The sequence below is a fragment of the Cataglyphis hispanica genome, chromosome 4 (assembly GCF_021464435.1).
Source record: "Cataglyphis hispanica isolate Lineage 1 chromosome 4, ULB_Chis1_1.0, whole genome shotgun sequence".
NCBI lineage: Eukaryota > Metazoa > Arthropoda > Insecta > Hymenoptera > Formicidae > Cataglyphis > Cataglyphis hispanica.
This window is the reverse complement of record NC_065957.1, coordinates 11,831,231-11,848,404: the sequence shown is the minus strand read 5'-3', so window position 1 is coordinate 11,848,404 and position 17,174 is coordinate 11,831,231. Positions and strand designations below refer to the sequence as shown.

General features: G+C 31.0%; 4 protein-coding genes across 8 annotated transcripts; 2 read left to right on the top strand and 2 right to left on the bottom strand.

The window, feature by feature from the left end:
* Positions 1 to 2,190: 2,190 nt before the first annotated feature.
* LOC126849043 (dolichyl-diphosphooligosaccharide--protein glycosyltransferase subunit 2) lies at positions 2,191 to 6,788 on the top strand. Its single transcript, XM_050590501.1, has 11 exons — positions 2,191 to 2,338; positions 2,976 to 3,184; positions 3,377 to 3,502; positions 3,681 to 3,841; positions 4,060 to 4,199; positions 4,289 to 4,664; positions 4,882 to 5,061; positions 5,152 to 5,383; positions 5,486 to 5,698; positions 5,944 to 6,115; positions 6,448 to 6,788. Exons 1-11 carry the CDS (start codon positions 2,329 to 2,331, stop codon positions 6,591 to 6,593), a joined length of 1,965 nt encoding a protein of 654 aa, XP_050446458.1. The 5' UTR covers positions 2,191 to 2,328; the 3' UTR covers positions 6,594 to 6,788.
* A 330-nt stretch (positions 6,789 to 7,118) lies between these two features.
* On the bottom strand, positions 7,119 to 9,831 carry LOC126849342 (dynein regulatory complex subunit 2-like). Its single transcript, XM_050591077.1, has 6 exons — positions 9,775 to 9,831; positions 9,302 to 9,552; positions 8,580 to 8,869; positions 8,177 to 8,299; positions 7,674 to 7,938; positions 7,119 to 7,488 (listed from the first exon to the last, which is right to left on the bottom strand). Exons 1-6 carry the CDS (start codon positions 9,784 to 9,786, stop codon positions 7,143 to 7,145), a joined length of 1,287 nt encoding a protein of 428 aa, XP_050447034.1. The 5' UTR covers positions 9,787 to 9,831; the 3' UTR covers positions 7,119 to 7,142.
* A 1,186-nt stretch (positions 9,832 to 11,017) lies between these two features.
* Positions 11,018 to 13,341, top strand: LOC126849047 (RNA-binding protein squid-like). 2 transcript variants are annotated; one of them, XM_050590508.1, is made up of 4 exons: positions 11,018 to 11,229; positions 11,853 to 12,205; positions 12,625 to 12,817; positions 13,107 to 13,341. In XM_050590508.1, the coding sequence occupies exons 2-3, from the start codon at positions 11,853 to 11,855 to the stop codon at positions 12,788 to 12,790; spliced, it is 519 nt and encodes a 172-aa protein (XP_050446465.1). In that variant the 5' UTR covers positions 11,018 to 11,229; the 3' UTR covers positions 12,791 to 12,817; positions 13,107 to 13,341. The 2 variants fall into 2 exon arrangements, with proteins under 2 accessions (XP_050446465.1, XP_050446464.1); XM_050590507.1 differs by lacking the exon at positions 11,018 to 11,229 and adding an exon at positions 11,284 to 11,404.
* A 99-nt stretch (positions 13,342 to 13,440) lies between these two features.
* LOC126849045 (ribonucleases P/MRP protein subunit POP1) lies at positions 13,441 to 17,083 on the bottom strand. 4 transcript variants are annotated; one of them, XM_050590505.1, is made up of 4 exons: positions 16,400 to 16,548; positions 15,883 to 16,123; positions 14,660 to 15,649; positions 13,441 to 14,521 (listed from the first exon to the last, which is right to left on the bottom strand). In XM_050590505.1, exons 2-4 carry the CDS (start codon positions 16,049 to 16,051, stop codon positions 13,491 to 13,493), a joined length of 2,190 nt encoding a protein of 729 aa, XP_050446462.1. In that variant the 5' UTR covers positions 16,052 to 16,123; positions 16,400 to 16,548; the 3' UTR covers positions 13,441 to 13,490. The 4 variants fall into 4 exon arrangements, with proteins under 4 accessions (XP_050446462.1, XP_050446461.1, XP_050446459.1 ...); XM_050590504.1 differs by having other exon boundaries at positions 16,375 to 16,541; XM_050590502.1 differs by having other exon boundaries at positions 14,660 to 16,123; positions 16,400 to 17,083.
* Between the last annotated feature and the right edge of the window lie 91 nt (positions 17,084 to 17,174).

The window sequence follows — 17,174 nt, the reverse complement described above, 5'->3', positions numbered from 1 at the left end:
AATCCGCAAAATCTGGTGCGCCTAATATTGAATACGCGCATTCGACATCGTTCATTTCCTATATATGTATATATAATCCGTAGAATGTTAGAGCAGTAAATTCATTTTTCTTCCATAAAACGTAAAAACATTAGCTATTGGATTTCGATAATGCAGAATTACTCTCGGAGCGTTTAATTTTGTATTTTGTATTGTTGCACTGGGCGAGCGTGTATCATACACAATAGCGAAATTTTCGGATTCACATAGTGAATATGGGAAAAATGCATACAACATATCGCACTCTTGATGCGATTTTTTTGTAACTTCTCATTCTTTTAATGATTTTCAAAAATTTAGCTTGTTAAAGAACTTAATTGATGGTAGAAACATTTATGTTTCTATTGTGCGAAATATCGTTCTTAAAGCTATGTACTTTTTCAAATCTTGATATGTTTTTGCAAAATTTTTAGAAGAAAATATTGTTATGTAGATATTTTCACTGATATATATATATATATATATATATATATATATATATATATATATATATATATATATATATATATTTTTTTAGATATGTATATATATATACCTATCTGAAATAAATTTTGCTTTTTTGTTTTCAAGTTTCCTGGGTTTCAAAAAAAAAAAAAAAAATGTAGCATACGTTTGTGATCTTGACATACAAATTATGACCTGGAAAGAACAATTGGTATATGTATTATTCGAATTTATATAAATATGTAATTTGACTCGCTCAATTATTTAGGAATCGCGTATTGCGCAAACAATAACTTTGTAAACGCGTTTGTTTGAAGATATCTGCGTAAACATTTTTATGTATACATGACAGAGTAGAGAAGAGCGGCTTATAAATCCTTATTTGTAGATCATCAGGCTATGATAATACTGAGCTAATTTAGCAATTTAACTTTAAACGCGACTAACACAGGCGCCACTATATATAATAAGCGTATATTACATTTACCCAGATTACTGTATGTTCTTACAATTACACTATATCTATATGTTTAAGGATTATTTTATAAGATTTAGCCATTTTATTTTAATATTGCTCGCCACACTTTTATATAGCGAATTTTCGGCTAGTAGCACCTCATTAATATTGTGTACGTATTCACTTCATTAATGTCAATTTTAATTCTAATGCAGATTAAAATAAGATTGTTGATTTGTTTAATTATCATCTCTTCGCGCTTGAGCAATATAATGCATTATATAGCAACGTATTTTGTGCAATGTCCGTTGATATATTTATCGAAAAAGCGTATTTTCCCTGAGAAATATATCATCGAAAATTTATAACGATTTTATAATTTCAAGATTGCACATAATAAGCAGCATTTAACATTCACTAGCAAATATCTGCAATAAAAGGATAAAAAATAATATTAATTTTTCTATTTCAATTTTATATTAGTAATATTTTCCGATCGCAATCCTTGAAGTGATTTAATATAATTCGTTCAAAATTACTAAGCAGAATTGTTTCAAAAGGCTGATGGTATATCAAAATTATCAATCGAGATATGTTCCGAAATAGAGAGCATTCACGTCCGCACTTTTCGGAAATGTTTCATTTATTTTTTCAAATAATTCAGATAATTATATCCTCATCTTTATTTTATCGTAATATTTTGAATGGTGGTTTTGCCATTCTTATTTATATTTTGCAACGTATCGCGCATTTTTAATAACATAATTTTTTTTATAGACAATATATGTAAAAGCTTCGAGTGAGTATTGGAAAAAGCATCAAGATTAAAATTCAAATATTTCAATGTAAATTAATCACGTAAAATTTGAATTAAAATAGAATTTTTAAGGACTATTTATTACTCTTTTTTTTAATGTAAATTTATTGCATTCTTTTAAACTAAAGTTATATTAATTACAGATATTTTCAAATTTCGCGCACGTGTATGGCATGCGCATGCGCAAAGTTAAAAACCATACATAGTAAAGCGGGGAGCACACACTTTTGCATAAGCGCATAACAATAAACATAAAGAAATTGATTGGTCCACAAATATATGCATAAGAAAATAAACCAATCAATTTCCTTATGTTTATTGTTATGCGCTTATGCAAAAGTGTGTGCTCCCCGCTTAATCTGGAATGAGGTCGTGAAACTCTTTCGACTGATCGATTAATCGCATAAACGATTGTTCGATTCGCATAGTCAACATTTGCCCTCGTGGAGATAGTTATTTCCGGTATGCTAGCTCTATCGTCCATTTTTCCTGACACGCGCAATGGAGATAGAGCCATCTTGTTCCAGAGTCCGACGTGGCGGCCGGACTGCCAGGCGATTCGCGATTCGACATGATTTTACGTAAGTACATCACGTTAACATTTGCGTTATCGGTATTATTTGTCCATCAATAATGATGAAAACACTCTGTCGAGAACAAGACGAATTTTTGTATCTCGAATGCGATCGAATGACATCGTGCCGCGTGTCCGCCAAAGCAATCTTTGCGAATACATTAATCGTTATCTATTCGAGATTTTTAACAATGTACAATTTTAAAACTATATACTCGTTGAGTAACTTGATTCGGAACGATTGAACCGAAAGATTCGCGATTATGCTTATTCAGCATTATAATTCATCACGACCATGCCGGATATAACCGCACGAGCGGCACGAGTATAGTTTCAGAAAGCAAGCTTTAAAATATGTAATATATAACATGCGTACAAGATATTATTTATTATTATTTAATTTATTATCTAATTTATTATCTAATTTGTTATAATTTATTATTATATTATTGCAAAGATATGCATATAATAAAACTCGATATAATATAATGTAAAGTGATAATAAATGTAATGTGTATTGTTTTTTATAATAATTTTACGATATACAATATATTAATTTGTAGAAAGTACGTATGTGATGTTTATCATAAATTCAGTTTTAACAAAAATAAATGCAATATATTTTGGTGTTATTTCTTTTTTAGCTGCTGTGCTACCGCTAGTATTAGTAGTGCTATGTGCACATTCTGTATTCTCAGAAGTCTCACAGTCGACAAATTCATATTTGTCAGTAGCTGATAGAGTACGTTTGAAGAACATACTCGATCCGGGATTTCAGCTACAGGATGTACCTGCAGTATATTATGCTGTCAATGGATACAAGTTCCTTGGAGAAACTATACCCAAAATAGATGTAATTTTCCTTTTTCACAAGTTTAATTTGTTTAAAAATTATTCGATATATATAAATTATTATGTGATGAAAAAAAGCTGTATATTGAGAGTCCATGATTATTTGATTAGTCTTTCTGATTGTAATATTTTCTTCTTACTATAATGTATAATGTCTCAAATTATTATATTGATAGTATTTGTTTTTGTTTAGGCTATCTGCAAGTATTTAATAAAATCTAATGAAGAAAACATCACACCTGAAACAGCATTTTACCTTGCTTCTACATGGAAAGCTATTGGAGACTGTCAAGAGTTTCCCACAAATATTGTGACAAAGGTAATCAATGTTAATGATCAAAAGACAATGATATTTATATACATAATGATGTCTATATAATACTTTCGTTCTACTGTATAAAGAATGAAGATAACAATTATCACTGAATTAGAAAGTCTTGGAAATTAATAAATAATATTTGTGCCAAAGGATATTATATGAAACTTTTATTATACAGGTATTGACAAATGTTATACAAAAGGATACTTCTACACTATCTGATCTGTATTATGCAGTGAGTGGTTTAACAGCTTTATCTCAAAAGATACCTGCTACCAGAATTGATAAGTTAGTGAAACTAATACAAGCTGCTTTACGGAAGGATGATAGCCTGTGGAAGTAAGTTATTGTGTTACATCTTTTTTTGAAAGATATATATATTATTATTATTAATTAAAAAATTATAATACATATAATTATAGTGATGTTAATAAAACTTTCGTTCTACTGAATATAAATGAAGACAACAATTAATACTGAACAAAATATTTTGAAAATTCTTATTTTTATTTTGAATATTGTGAATAGTAATTTAATAATAAACTTTATATTATTAGCTTGGGATACACATTCCATATTGCTGCGGACATAGGTGCACCAGCTGCATTTGCTTTTGACCGTATTGAGGATGCTGTGGTACAGGCTGACGAAGTGGATGGCCAATATTTGCAGTTTGAGGGTGGTCTTTCTATCACAAGTACGATATTTACATTATTTAACTTTTTTCTATATATAATTTTGAGAGCAATTGATTTTTTATTTTAATTATAAAATTTATTCTTATAGGTTTTCTTGTCAATGGTATTTTTAAATTGTCTACTTCATTGAAAAAAAAGCCGCCATTAAACTTTCAACAAACAGTTAAATTCGGCAACTATCTTCTATCACGACGTTCTGTGCAAACCACGAAAGGCGTCGCAACCTTGTTGTCTTCTTTAACCACTTTGGTAGTAGACAGTCCTGAGAAGCCTGTTTGCATAACTTTGGCCGAAGGAGGAATTGTGATCTCTAATCAACAACCATTAGTCACAGTTAAAGTTTGTGATATTCTTGGTCAGGCATTGCCAACTGTGCCTAAGGTCATTGCAAATTCCGCCACGAGAGTAGGAGATGATGTTGTTATCCTTAGCAATGAAAATTTGCAACCATCTACAACAGACAAGTAAGCATCTTCTATTATAAATATGCCTGGTCCCCAATACTTTACTGACTCAGCCTTTCCATGCTGACATCAGCTATACCTTGGGGCATAGCAATAATTGTTGAATAATCCCTTTAACCTTTTTTTTTTAATCTAATTAAGGTTAAGAAATTCAACAAACAATTTTTTAATTTTTGTTATTCTATATTAGAATCTAACGTTTTATGTCTATTTACAGGACTCTATTCACAATGAATCTTATGAATATGAAACCTGATCGTGGTTTTTACAAGATATCGATAACCGCGGCTTCGGTTACAAACACGATTACAGTAAAGGTTTTGTCTGAAGCGATATTAGACTATTTGGAAATCGGAACTGGCGATGCTGATCAAACCACTCAGCCAAAACTTGCAAAGTATTTATTACGTTATATACTAAATTTTATACGTTTTAAGATTCTATATTTATTATCTTAAATTTCTAATGATAATTTCATTTATTTTAGAGTAAATACAGAGTCTCCCTCCGGTAAACTTGAACATAAAATAGAAGCCGATTCGCAGCAGAAGCTAGTCATGCGTTTTTTGTTGCGCGACTCGGCGAATAAGAAACCAATGCGCGTGCATCAAGCCTTCGTACGCCTTACGTCCGTTTCTGCATCCACTAGTGATAAGCGAGGTCATGAAATCTTTTTCGTTGCCGAGCCTGACGCTGCTCACGTTTATAAATTTGACATGGTAAATTTTTGACCGCTTGTATTTCTTTAAACAAAGATTTTACCTTTGTATATATTGTATCTTCCTTTCAACATTTATATAATTTTGTAAATATTATTGTAGCCAGTTGGAACAGCAGCTACAAATTTCGGTCACCAAAGCGGAGATTATAACATGGAATTAATCATCGGCGATGCCGTGATCAATAATCCATTCCGATTTAATATTGGTACGGTGACTCTGAAATTTCCCGAGTTAACCTCGACAGAGGGTGCCGATAAGAGTGTCTCTTACAAGCAAAAGCCAGATATGTATACTACTAAACCGGAAATAAAGGTAATTTTCTTACGGTTTTATGTATGTGCATTTATGTATATGCCAATGCTCGTTAGTGACAGAAATTCTTCGATAATTTTGTCACTTCCAAAACATTGGCAGAGGATTATTATGTCGAAGTCAATATAATATATTCACAGAAGTTATCATGTATGTGCAATATTTTTTGTACTTTGACAAACATTGATTTCTGGTTGAAAGATTGTCGTTAAAGCATTTCTCCAAAAATTTATTTTTAATTTCAGCACATGTTTCGCGAGCCCGAACGCAGACCACCAGCGTTCGTATCGAACTTGTTCACAGGCTTGTGTTTGGCACCAGTTCTATTATTATTGATTTTATGGGCTAGACTCGGTATCAATATCTCAAACTTTCCTTTGTCTCTCAGTGCGATTACATTCCATCTTGGATTAGGAGGTAAATATCAATTATCTGATAAGATACACGTTAATTTATGATAAAACTAGCAGGATAAATAAAAATTGAAAAAATTTAAACATTTTTATTAAAACAATAATAATTAAGACTATTGTAATGTAGTAATATATAATAAGCCTGATATTGCTTGACAGAGGATGGCATATAATCTATCTGTTTTCATCGGGCGTATAGCAAATCGTGATGTTTTCGCAAGTGTGATTGTATTCCTCATCACATTTGTAGCCCGAAATTCACTACAAAAATCTATATTAATAAGTTATGGCAGCAATGCACAGATGCAAATATAACTATGATTATTTTATTTTCAGGAATCTTTGTGTTGTTTGGCATTTTCTGGCTGAAACTCAATATGTTTGTTACACTGCGATATTTACTCGGTTTTGGCGTTGTTACATTCCTCGCTGGCAATAAGATGCTATCTCAAATAGCACACAGGCATAAATCGTCACGTTAATTTTTATTTAAATGTATATCTAAATGTTTGCAGTTGCAGTTTAAAGTGCATAATAAATATAAGACTGCCTTTAACAAACTTGAAACGGCCAATCAAACTCGTTAAAGTGGCAGAAACATCATTGAGCTGTTCTTTCACCTGTCATAGATGTACATAAATCATAAAATATATATAATCGTTTATTTTATTTTATTATATTGAATACTGATTATGTTTCACATAAGTTCTAATGATTACAGATCAATATCATCAAGAAATGAGATGAAGTTGTAGATAAGTGATATAAATTGTAGATCATTGAACTTGCACCTACGATAAAAGAATAAGTGGCAGATATAATTCTTTTGTCACAATTGAAAGTTATTAAATTAATTTGTACTTTTTTTATTCTCTCTTACTTCTTGCATTATATAATTGATACATTCACGTAGATGATTTGCCTCCTCCTTTAATTTGTCCCTTTCCGATCGCAATTGCATAGTGATTATTTGGGCGGAGCCAAGCCGTCGCCAAAAATTTGTCAGATCTTGAAACTCTTCGATCTACATTTCAGATATTTCTTAAAAATTCAATACTTCTATCTCTCGTACTTTTGTATGTGATGAAATTAACCTGACGGGATATGTCCCAATCTGGTATAGTTTGATCCGATAAAGGAGGTGACGAGTTCTCGAGCTTCGTTTGACCAGCAAACAGAATTATTTTTTCACGTTGCGTTTCGTACTTGCTACAGATTTGCATGAGCACGAGCAATCGTTTACCTTTCGTTGCAAGATCCTTTAAATGTTTTATCGTCTTGTTGTATTCAATCGATAATGTCTTCAATTGATCTGTGTCTTTCGTTTGTTCTGAAATTGTTTCATTTTTCAATACGGAATTCTTACGATTTATTTTATTTTATTTTATCTTATTTTATTTTTTTTTAATAATTACGATAATGTTTTTGTCTAATAGAAAGTGTGCATGAACACATATGAGAAAAAGGATATGATAGAAACATGAAATTTTAAAGAATGCTTAAAATATAAATTGTAAAAGATCTGATAAATTTCCGACGACTCCGTGCAAATAATCACTCACTATATGTAAAAGAATAAATGATAATGTGCACCTGAGAAAAAACGGTTTTTCACAATCCAGTAAGCTTTCTGGAAGAAATCATGTTCATTCAAAATTTCAGAAATTTCTGCCTTAGCCGAAGTATTGTATGTTGCTATTTTGCTTTGAAACTTTCGTATCTCTTCGAAAAGATTCGTCGTTCGTAACAATTGTTGTGCGATTATTTTCTGATCCTTTTCGTCTTTCTCTTTGAGTGCTTCATAATGTTTTTGACGATCCTGCGTTTCTATAATGATGTCATATTAATTAATAGTAGCTTGCACTGAAGATACAAAAATATGACCTTAACATAAAATTAATTTGCATTTGATAGATGGGTGTGGTTACAGATCCATAGAGCGACTGTCATTTCGAAGATTATAATTATTTATATTTAATCAAAATTACATTATATATAAATGTTTTTCTTAATTTATTTATTCTAATAATTTTGAATTTTATACAAGCTGTTTTGTCGCACTTACTATTTTGATAATCTGATAGAACCCGTCGCAGATCTTCCCAGAAGCTTCGCAATTGATTTTCCATTTGAGCCGCAGAAAGTCTGCGAATATCTTTACTCTCTTCCACAAATGCATCGATCTTGCCTTTCGACAATTATTTTAATATATTAATTAAAAAATGAATATATAACTAATTGTAATTAGATTAAAATCTTGTATAAATTTATATGACATATGAATTAATTTTGTTTCAGCTTATAAATATTTTTATTTCATATTTTTTGTCAAAATTCACCTTCCTTAACTGAATCACCAATTTACGAATAAATAAATTAACTTCAAATTATCAATTGTATTTATGATATATGTTTAATTAATCGAAACAAAAGAGATTCTAATGTAATGCAAAGATTAATAATAATACCTATTGCAATGCTCTTAGCATTGTTTAATGATTCTTGTAGTTGTCGCTGAACACCATTAGTGATTAAATGCAACAAGATCTCCTCTTCGTTCTGCTGATGATAAATGTTGCTGACCTCAGCGTCCGTCTGGTCAAGCGTCTCATTTAAAGTTTTTCGATAATTTTTTTCTTCGCGTTGTATTCTCTCCGTATACATCCCCAATAATCGATCTATAGTTTCAGTATGTGATCTTATATTTTTTTGATATTGCTCTTCGCTTTCAGCCAATTCGTCCATCAAAAAACTTATCCTGAAAAATGTAAAAATATTGCTAAAAACAATATGCAAATCCTCTAAGGAAATATCGACCTCAGATTTTCATCACTTAATCATATTAATTAAGATCTTTTTTTGAAACACTAGAATTTGTTATCAAAGCAGTTTACCTCTGTTCCTTGAATATGTTCCTTTCTTCCAAAAATACGCATAAATTATATAAAGTCTGAGAAAAATATTAATGTTTAAAAAAAAAACTACTGTGAAATATATGAATAATTAGACTTGATATTTATATTTTAGGAAATATTTTTAAAATTATATATATATATATATATATATATATATTATAAATGTTAAGTGATAAAATATTCTCTTAATCACCAATTCATGAATTTTAATTTTTAATAGATTTCTCTCGTGAAATTAATTAGCTAATCTAATTAAATTTAACACTTGTAGTGACCTGTAGTCCTTGATGTCGAGAGCTCGATCGAAGTTACGCCACGCAACCTCCACATCCTCCACGATCTGCGGCATTTTGATTCTCATCATCATCTCCCGCCATAATGTGCGATAACGCTTTGTGTTTAAAGCACCGAGCTCGATCTCGCGCATCAGAAGTTCTCTCTTCAACTTTTGAGCACGTTCCTCAGCTTCACGTTGCCTCCGTTCTTTCATCCATTGTGGTCTTACTCTCTCTTCTCTCCTGGATATCTTTCATGTCATTTTTTCAATTTTATTTTAGACAAAACTTTAACTTATATAATTTGCATTTCGAGAATAGAAAAATTTAATTTTATTTTATTTGAATTTATTTTCGTTTAATATTAACACAATCTTAAATCGATATAATATCTTATTTTGCGATGTTTACTATTCTTTTACATGGAAAGAATTTTTTCGAAATGTAATGATTAAAAATTACAATTCACTCACCGCTCGACGCATTTTTTTAAGCCACGTTGTAATTATATAAAGTTGCACGTATAATTTCGTGTAAAATTTTTAGGCTAAATTTTTTTACGTAAGACATGCTTTTCGTGATCCTCTTATTTTGTTTTTCATTTTCTTTTTTATTTCTTAAAAAGATCAAGAACATATATGTAATATGAATTACAGTTGATAATAATGGAAAGAAGAGTATTCTAACAAAATTCTAAAAATGTGATTTACTTATTTTAATTTAAACATTATTTACGATAAAAAAATAATATTTCAGCTAGTCAAGAAATATTTTTATGTAATTTTGAAAGCCTTTTTTTTTAAATTTGTATATATTTATTCTTATAATTTATATATTTTTCGGTCTTTAGCAAAAAATAATCATTGCCCAGACACACGTCTTTTAGTAAAAATAGAAATAGATTTATCCGCGTGCTTAATTGATAATCGAAATATATCTTTCAAGGTGTGCTGCTATGAAAATAGCGAACAGAGGAAACGAGAAAGTCATTTAAGTCATTTAGCAGAAATCATGATGGTATAATTAAATTAGCATCTCACTTTTACGATGGCCGACTCATTAATGGCGAGGACACATTATACATATAGATCGATTTGCATAGAAAAAAAACATGCGACACACCTTCTTAACAAAAAATATTATTTTGTTATTACGTAATTATGTCTCGTCTAAATCATCTAGATAATTTAGGTCATTAAGGTGTCTGAATTTTTCTGATTAATGTCACTATTAACATAATTAGCACTTTTGTTGCAATATACGTTACAATCGTTTATACGTACAGTCGTAGGTAATGAAAAAAAAAAAAAAAAAATCAATGATCTAAACAAAATCCGGAATTCCCTGGAGATCCTTATGCTAATTCTAGTATAGCATTTACTATAGATTATGTAAAGATATGGAGATGCGCCTATTCAAGGTCACGATGGACGTAATTCATCTAAATAAGCAAATAAATAAGTTTAATTTGTTTCTGTTTCTTTTCTCGCAAATTGTTCCTCGTTTATTACTTAATAAATTATTATTAAAAGATCTGAATTTATAAAAAATACTTTGGTATAATAATTTCTATATAAAAGTGTTCAGAAAAAGATTTACATGCAAATAAAGTTTCGCATTGTTTAAAATTAATTCACGTACTCGCTATTGCACTTATGCACTTGATTATGTAGTATGCAAAAATGTAAATATCTAGGAAGCATAATGTAATGTCGACAGATCTTGAAAGTTAATGGCTGTGTTGAAACAACGTCTGAGGATCGCGAAGGGAAGTTCCATTCAGCAGTTTAAGGTCGGAATTCCTGTCGAGTCACTGGATGGGTTCAATGTCAGCACGTAAGGAAATGAGTCCTCGTCCAATTCAGTGATTCAAAAATCAAGGGAACAAGAGAGGGCAAACCGGCGGCACGTGTCTTAGCTTTCGACAGGTAAGAGAGATATTTAAGTATACATTTACAGATACGAAGATGTAACATCTTCCCGTGGAATTTGGCGTAAGATTTCCGGTAGTAGGGGCAACAGTCCCATCTCATCGTATAAAAGCCATTGGGACCAGTGCTTTGGGAAGAGTTATTCTCCATCCGAAAACGTGATCTCAACAAGGTAATGTGATCGTACTATGTAATGAGAGGCTCGTAACTTTTTTAGTCTTCAAAGATTCGTGATGATAAAATCTCTCATAGAGAGTGCAGACTTCAACGAATTATCTAAATCTTTTATTTTTATGTTAAATTAGAAGTGTTAAATTTCATTACGCACTTTTATCTGAAGACAATATATAATATATAAGAATACAATATTAAAAAAGTTGAAGAATGTGAGTTTTTTTATTTGTATTTTCAATTATGTGGTGATAAGCACTGCTGAATCTTTCAGATAAGAAAGCTTTATGTAAACAGATTTTCAGATAAATTACCTTTATTCTACTACAAATTACTTTCTCAATTTTAATATTCAAATCACAAATTAATTCAAGTTTTCAAATAATGTTCGATATCTTTAGTTTTTATCTTTTCACTCTTTCTGATAATTATATCCTTATATCTTTTAGATGAAGTACATTATAGTGCTAGCTGCCCTGATGGCTGTGATTTACGTTCAAGCGGAGCCTGCCGACAAGTCTGCATCGCAGCAAACAGTGATAATACCTAAGTCGGATATTATCCCGCCAGTAATATCACAAGTAACAACGAGCGAAGTGGCCAAAGAACAACCACGTAATAAGAGAGCACCGATCCTCCTGGGGAAGGCACTTGTGGGCGGTGCTCTTCTCGGTAAAGCCGCTCTTGGCGCCGGAGTTGTGGGTGCCGGTGTTCTCGGTGCGGGAGCTTTGGGTGCAGGAATCGTCGGTGCGGGAGTCCTCGGTGCCGGAGCTCTTGGTGCTGGATTATACAAGGCTAAATAGTAAGTTGTTTATCTCTGAAAATATACTTTATATATCTCTAAAAGGACAGTCTAAGAAAAATGAGAACAAAGTTACATTCATATTAGATTTATTAGCTTAAAATTATATTAAATAATTATAAAATTATAATAGTAAGTATAATTAAAGTTATCAGTCTTTGCTAATCTGTTCGATGGCGCTAATTCTCATCAAATATTGAAATTGTCCGTTTATGAAAATTAAATTAATGTTAATTGATACGTATAAAAATTTTACACTTTTACTTTTCGAAAAATTTCACTAAAGTTCACGTGTCGTCACTATTAGCTCAATTCTCATGACACTAATCAAATTTCACTGTATCGAAGTTCTAGCTAAAGATATTAGAGCAAAAATGTCAAATATTTATCAGTAAGATTGCGAAATTCTTTCTTTTTAGCTATGGTGGATACGGTGGATACGGTGGATATGGCTATGGCGGCGGATACGGTGGATATGGCTATGGCGAATACTATCCCCGTTATCATTATCACAATCATTATCATAACTATCCCTATTATAATACTTATTATCCCCAATATTATGGTGCAGGCTATGGCTGGTAAATTGATTTCGATTTCACAATGCATCACGTAAGTTTAATATACATATATTCTATGAAAATTCTATTTAAACTTCTATATATTTGTTTTATACTGTGAATTATTATTTTTTAATATAGTTTATATCTCAATCATAAGTTTAATTAAGAAATACAGTATATATTCGTAAATTTTATTTCCTCAATAAGAAGATTCTATAATATTGCTCCTAAAAGGAAAATCAAATCTTTTTTAAACAATTACGGAGATACAAATACTTTTGTATGATTCATTCTGTATATCTTAAAATCAATATAATAATCAATAAATTTTCTTGCAGATCCCATTAATGAGAACAGAATTATCTGGTGTACAATTTTTTACCACCATTTCTTGTGAATCATTATTTATATCAATGACTAAGCTCGTTTTCTTTTACGCAGATATTTGTATCGCCCGATATTTGTACATTTTTTATACGTTTAAAAATAAAATGTATTGGAGAGAAGAGCAAAATTATATGTATTATAATACATGTTTGTAATGAAAGTTCTAAATAAAACAAATTGACCATTCATGATTACTATCCCATCAGTCCTCTTATTAATTCTTAAACTATTATTATTAATATTATTTTCATTGGTAGAAATATAAAAAATAATAAAATAAAAAAATATATAAATGTATCATGTATTTAATACATAAAATACATAATCATGCAGACTTAAGGATCTAATATATCTAACTTTGCTAATCTGTATTGTCGTGTTTGAGTATTCCTGACAAGAACAATGTTAGACTTTTTAGATCTAACAATTTCGAGTAACGAGGGTAATGTAACATATCCAATGCCAATACCTTTTGCCTGGCTGAATGAAAGGCCTCCTATCGTTACATATCCCATAACTTCTCTGTCACAGGAATGACGAACTTCTGTAGATTCTGGGAGATACAATTTTGACATTCTTATAAATTGATCTGATATAATTTTGCGATGTATTAGAGCCGACATACGTTCAGTTGCGTTGCTAGATTTATTCAATGACTTTAATGTATTATCTTGAAACGTTTCCTTTCGTTGAACTCTTTGCCGCCTTAATCGTTTCAATAGCGCCAAGTGATTTTTACGTAGCATTTTACGGGACTTTTCATTCGGATCGGTATGACATTTTTCAATAGGCCCGACCCACTTTTTATAATTTTCAAATCTTTTCATATCTTCGTGCGTCGGCATACATATGATCGCAAATTTCTTCGGCAATCCTTTTCCCACCATAGATAATTGGACGCGTACCAAACAATTTTTACATTCATCAAAATCTTGAAAATTGAACTGCATATTTTTGGTTAATTTAGATTTTCGATTTTTAACAGGACAAATTTCCGTTTGTAAAGATGATAAAAGTTCACGATTTCTAAGAACGTAAAAATTTTCGATGTCTGACCAACCTTTGGTTAAATTTTTCCAATCACAAAAGAAAGGGCTACGAATGCCAAATTTGATATAGTTAACTCTTCTATTTGGTGGATGACAAAAATATTTATTAGTTAATTCTTCTTTTGAAACCAATGCCTCCCTCATATAAGCGGGACTGTTTGGATCGTAAATATTGGGTACATTTAGCTGTAAACTTTCAAAAGCTATCAATTTGGATTCTCGAAGTGCACCCACTCTTGCACATCGCATTATAAATGCAAGCCAAAATGGCATTGCCCATCCAGATGGTATAACAATATCTATACTGGATCCTAAACCTGTTAACAATATATCAATATTTTTATAATTGCAATTATGAAATAATGAATTTAAAATTCCATAAATTCCATAAAACTATTATATTATATATTATAAATAATCGTCAATTATATATATTAATTATATTTATTGCATACCTGTTATAGTTCCTGGTTTCTGAATAAGAAGTATCGGTATTTTTGCCATTATGTCTTTGTTAAAATATTGATCATTTGACATACCAGGTACAAGACATTCACTTCTAAACTTATTAATTGTGCTTGTGGATACACAAGAATTGCTTACAATATGGCGTATTTGTGCATCCCAAATAGGAGAACAGTTTGAACCAGTTGGTAGCTGATAAAGTGACTTTAACTGAGAAAATGTCTCTGTTTTACATTTCGTTCTTTTTTCAGGTAAATTAAAGCGTGGATCTAAAACAATTAATCCAATAACCATATTCATTGGTAGAAGATTTGGCGATCCCAAAAACTTCATTGATTGCCATAACTGTTCCTGTATCTTAGAAATTTCCATATTTTCTTTTTCTTTATAGTATTCAATATGCCACGATTTTTTCTCAAGATCTTGTACACTCAAATCTTGATAAATTGTGCTATTTTCTTTACTTTCATCAATTGTCATTCTCTCCAGAGATTGCGTAGAAACATTGTTGTCTGTTGATATCTTACTTGCCTCTAATTTTTCATTATTTAACAAACTATCTTGTTCTTCTGTAATAGTGCGATTCATCTCTGGATCAAAATTTAATTCAGCTAAAGATGGTATTTGTAATGCTTCTCTTAATACATCCAAAGCCAGTGGCCCATGAAGTCGAAATCTATTTAATGTATTTCTTAATACAACCATTTTACAATTTGTATCATTTGTGTAAAAGTAATTTAAATCATGCATAATATCAGTCATATTTCGTTCAGTGTTATTCTGTTTAAACTCAAAACTCGATATAATTTCACTAAGAAAATCATTATAAAAAGCAGGATGTACCCATATCCAAATAGTTCTAATATCTGTCTCATTTGGCCTCCAAAAAAAATGTACATTACCAATAGGAAAATGTGGATAGCCATTCTTTTTAAAGAACATTAAAGTACCTTCCCTATGACCATTGCTATATATCTTTGCTGCAAAAGTTAATGTCGATGGATTACAATGTGTTTTCAAAGTTGTTTTCAATAAATTTTCTTCTCCTACTATTTCGATACAGGTATAGTAAGAAATATCTTGTAAAAGGCAATGTTTTGTTATAGCTCTATAATTGGCTCTAAAACACTTGTCATTTGAATAATTTGCAATTCTACATCCCCATTTATCAATCATATGAAAACGTTTTGCATGCCAGATGTGAGTTTCTAACCAGATTTTATTACGTTGTCTGCGACTGTACTCGGAAAATAAATTGCGTGGTCTTCTCCGATATTTTCGGGATGGTCGTTTACTTGTTGATGGTAAATTTTGACCGTTTGCCGATTTTGCCATTTGCGCTGAATGTGCTTCTCGTAATCTACGTGGTAACCTTTTAACATTGTGAGACATGACACGTCTGCGCATATATACAGGAAGCTTTTGAAATATTAACTTAGTTTGTTTAGGATTTTCTGTAATAAAAAATTTTTTCCTTAATTCAATTATAATCGAACCTTGAGATTTCATCATTGAATTATAACTTTGCTTGTGAAAAATCGTTTATAAAAAGAAAAGTTTTACTTTATTCATCAATATTCATCAAACTTTGCAAGATTTTTAATTTTGAATCTTTAGAACTAAAAAATTATCAGAAGTGAAAGCAGTTTTTTGGGACTACGACCCAAAAGGATGGAAATTTATATAGATTATATTTAAATATTACATTGCAACGTGTACGTATATAATACCAATCGATGATGTCATCGCAGAAATTTCATGGGCTCGTGAAGAGATGAATTGCATCATATTTACTTCATGTGGAAGTGACTCGGATCCTCCTAAAAACTCATCAAATTGTTTCTTTTTTTCTGGTTTTTTTTCCATGGCGTTCAAGTTCGCATCAAACTTTTCACGTTTCCGCACTTAAGGAAAATTTATACGATTGTTAATCCATGTGCTGCACTGACTGAATGAACCATACAACCACAATGAGCGCGTTCCGTTTCATGAATGATGCACACGAGAGCAGGAAATTTGTTCCGTTTCTCTTCATGCGCTACATACATGATCCAATTTATTTAACCGCGTTGTCTCGCCTCTTCCAGTGGACGAGATCGCATGAAGCGCCTCACTTCGCGAGCTAAGGCAACTCGTGCTATTCATATATTTTACGCACGAAATAGAAATTTAAAGATGATCGCGGATTTGCATACTTATATCTATCGCGTGTGCTTGAAAGAAATGGCGAAAAATACTCTTCAAGTTCAATAGATGTAATACCAATCACTAAATTCGTGATTTGGTTAACTTCAAATTTCTGTCCATGTTTATTTAATATTGTTTATTTTATATTGCATGAATTGCATAAAATCTATTCCGTTATTAATTTTTATGTTATGCGCATTATCAGTGCATGAAGTGCAGCAGAAAAACGGAACGATTCCTGCACTCCATGCCCTGCATCAATATGCCCTATGCGCATCAAACGGAACGCACCCAATTTTTTTTCTAGCACAAACAATA

Coding starts and splice junctions, on each gene's coding strand:
- LOC126849047 (XM_050590508.1), top strand. CDS start 11,853: ATGAAGTACATTATAGTGCTAGCTGCCCTGATGGCTGTGATTTACGTT. Junction 12,206..12,624: donor GGATTATACAAGGCTAAATA/GTAAGTTGTTTA, acceptor CTTTCTTTTTAG/CTATGGTGGATACGGTGGAT.
- LOC126849045 (XM_050590502.1), bottom strand. CDS start 16,535: ATGGAAAAAAAACCAGAAAAAAAGAAACAATTTGATGAGTTTTTAGGA. Junction 16,124..16,399: donor TGCGATGACATCATCGATTG/GTATTATATACG, acceptor TTTTTATTACAG/AAAATCCTAAACAAACTAAG. Junction 14,522..14,659: donor GAAACCAGGAACTATAACAG/GTATGCAATAAA, acceptor TATTGTTAACAG/GTTTAGGATCCAGTATAGAT.
- LOC126849342 (XM_050591077.1), bottom strand. Junction 8,870..9,301: donor CTCGACATCAAGGACTACAG/GTCACTACAAGT, acceptor TACATTTTTCAG/GATAAGTTTTTTGATGGACG. Junction 8,300..8,579: donor TGCTAAGAGCATTGCAATAG/GTATTATTATTA, acceptor AATTGTCGAAAG/GCAAGATCGATGCATTTGTG.
- LOC126849043 (XM_050590501.1), top strand. Junction 3,185..3,376: donor AAACTATACCCAAAATAGAT/GTAATTTTCCTT, acceptor GTTTTTGTTTAG/GCTATCTGCAAGTATTTAAT. Junction 3,503..3,680: donor CCACAAATATTGTGACAAAG/GTAATCAATGTT, acceptor TTTATTATACAG/GTATTGACAAATGTTATACA.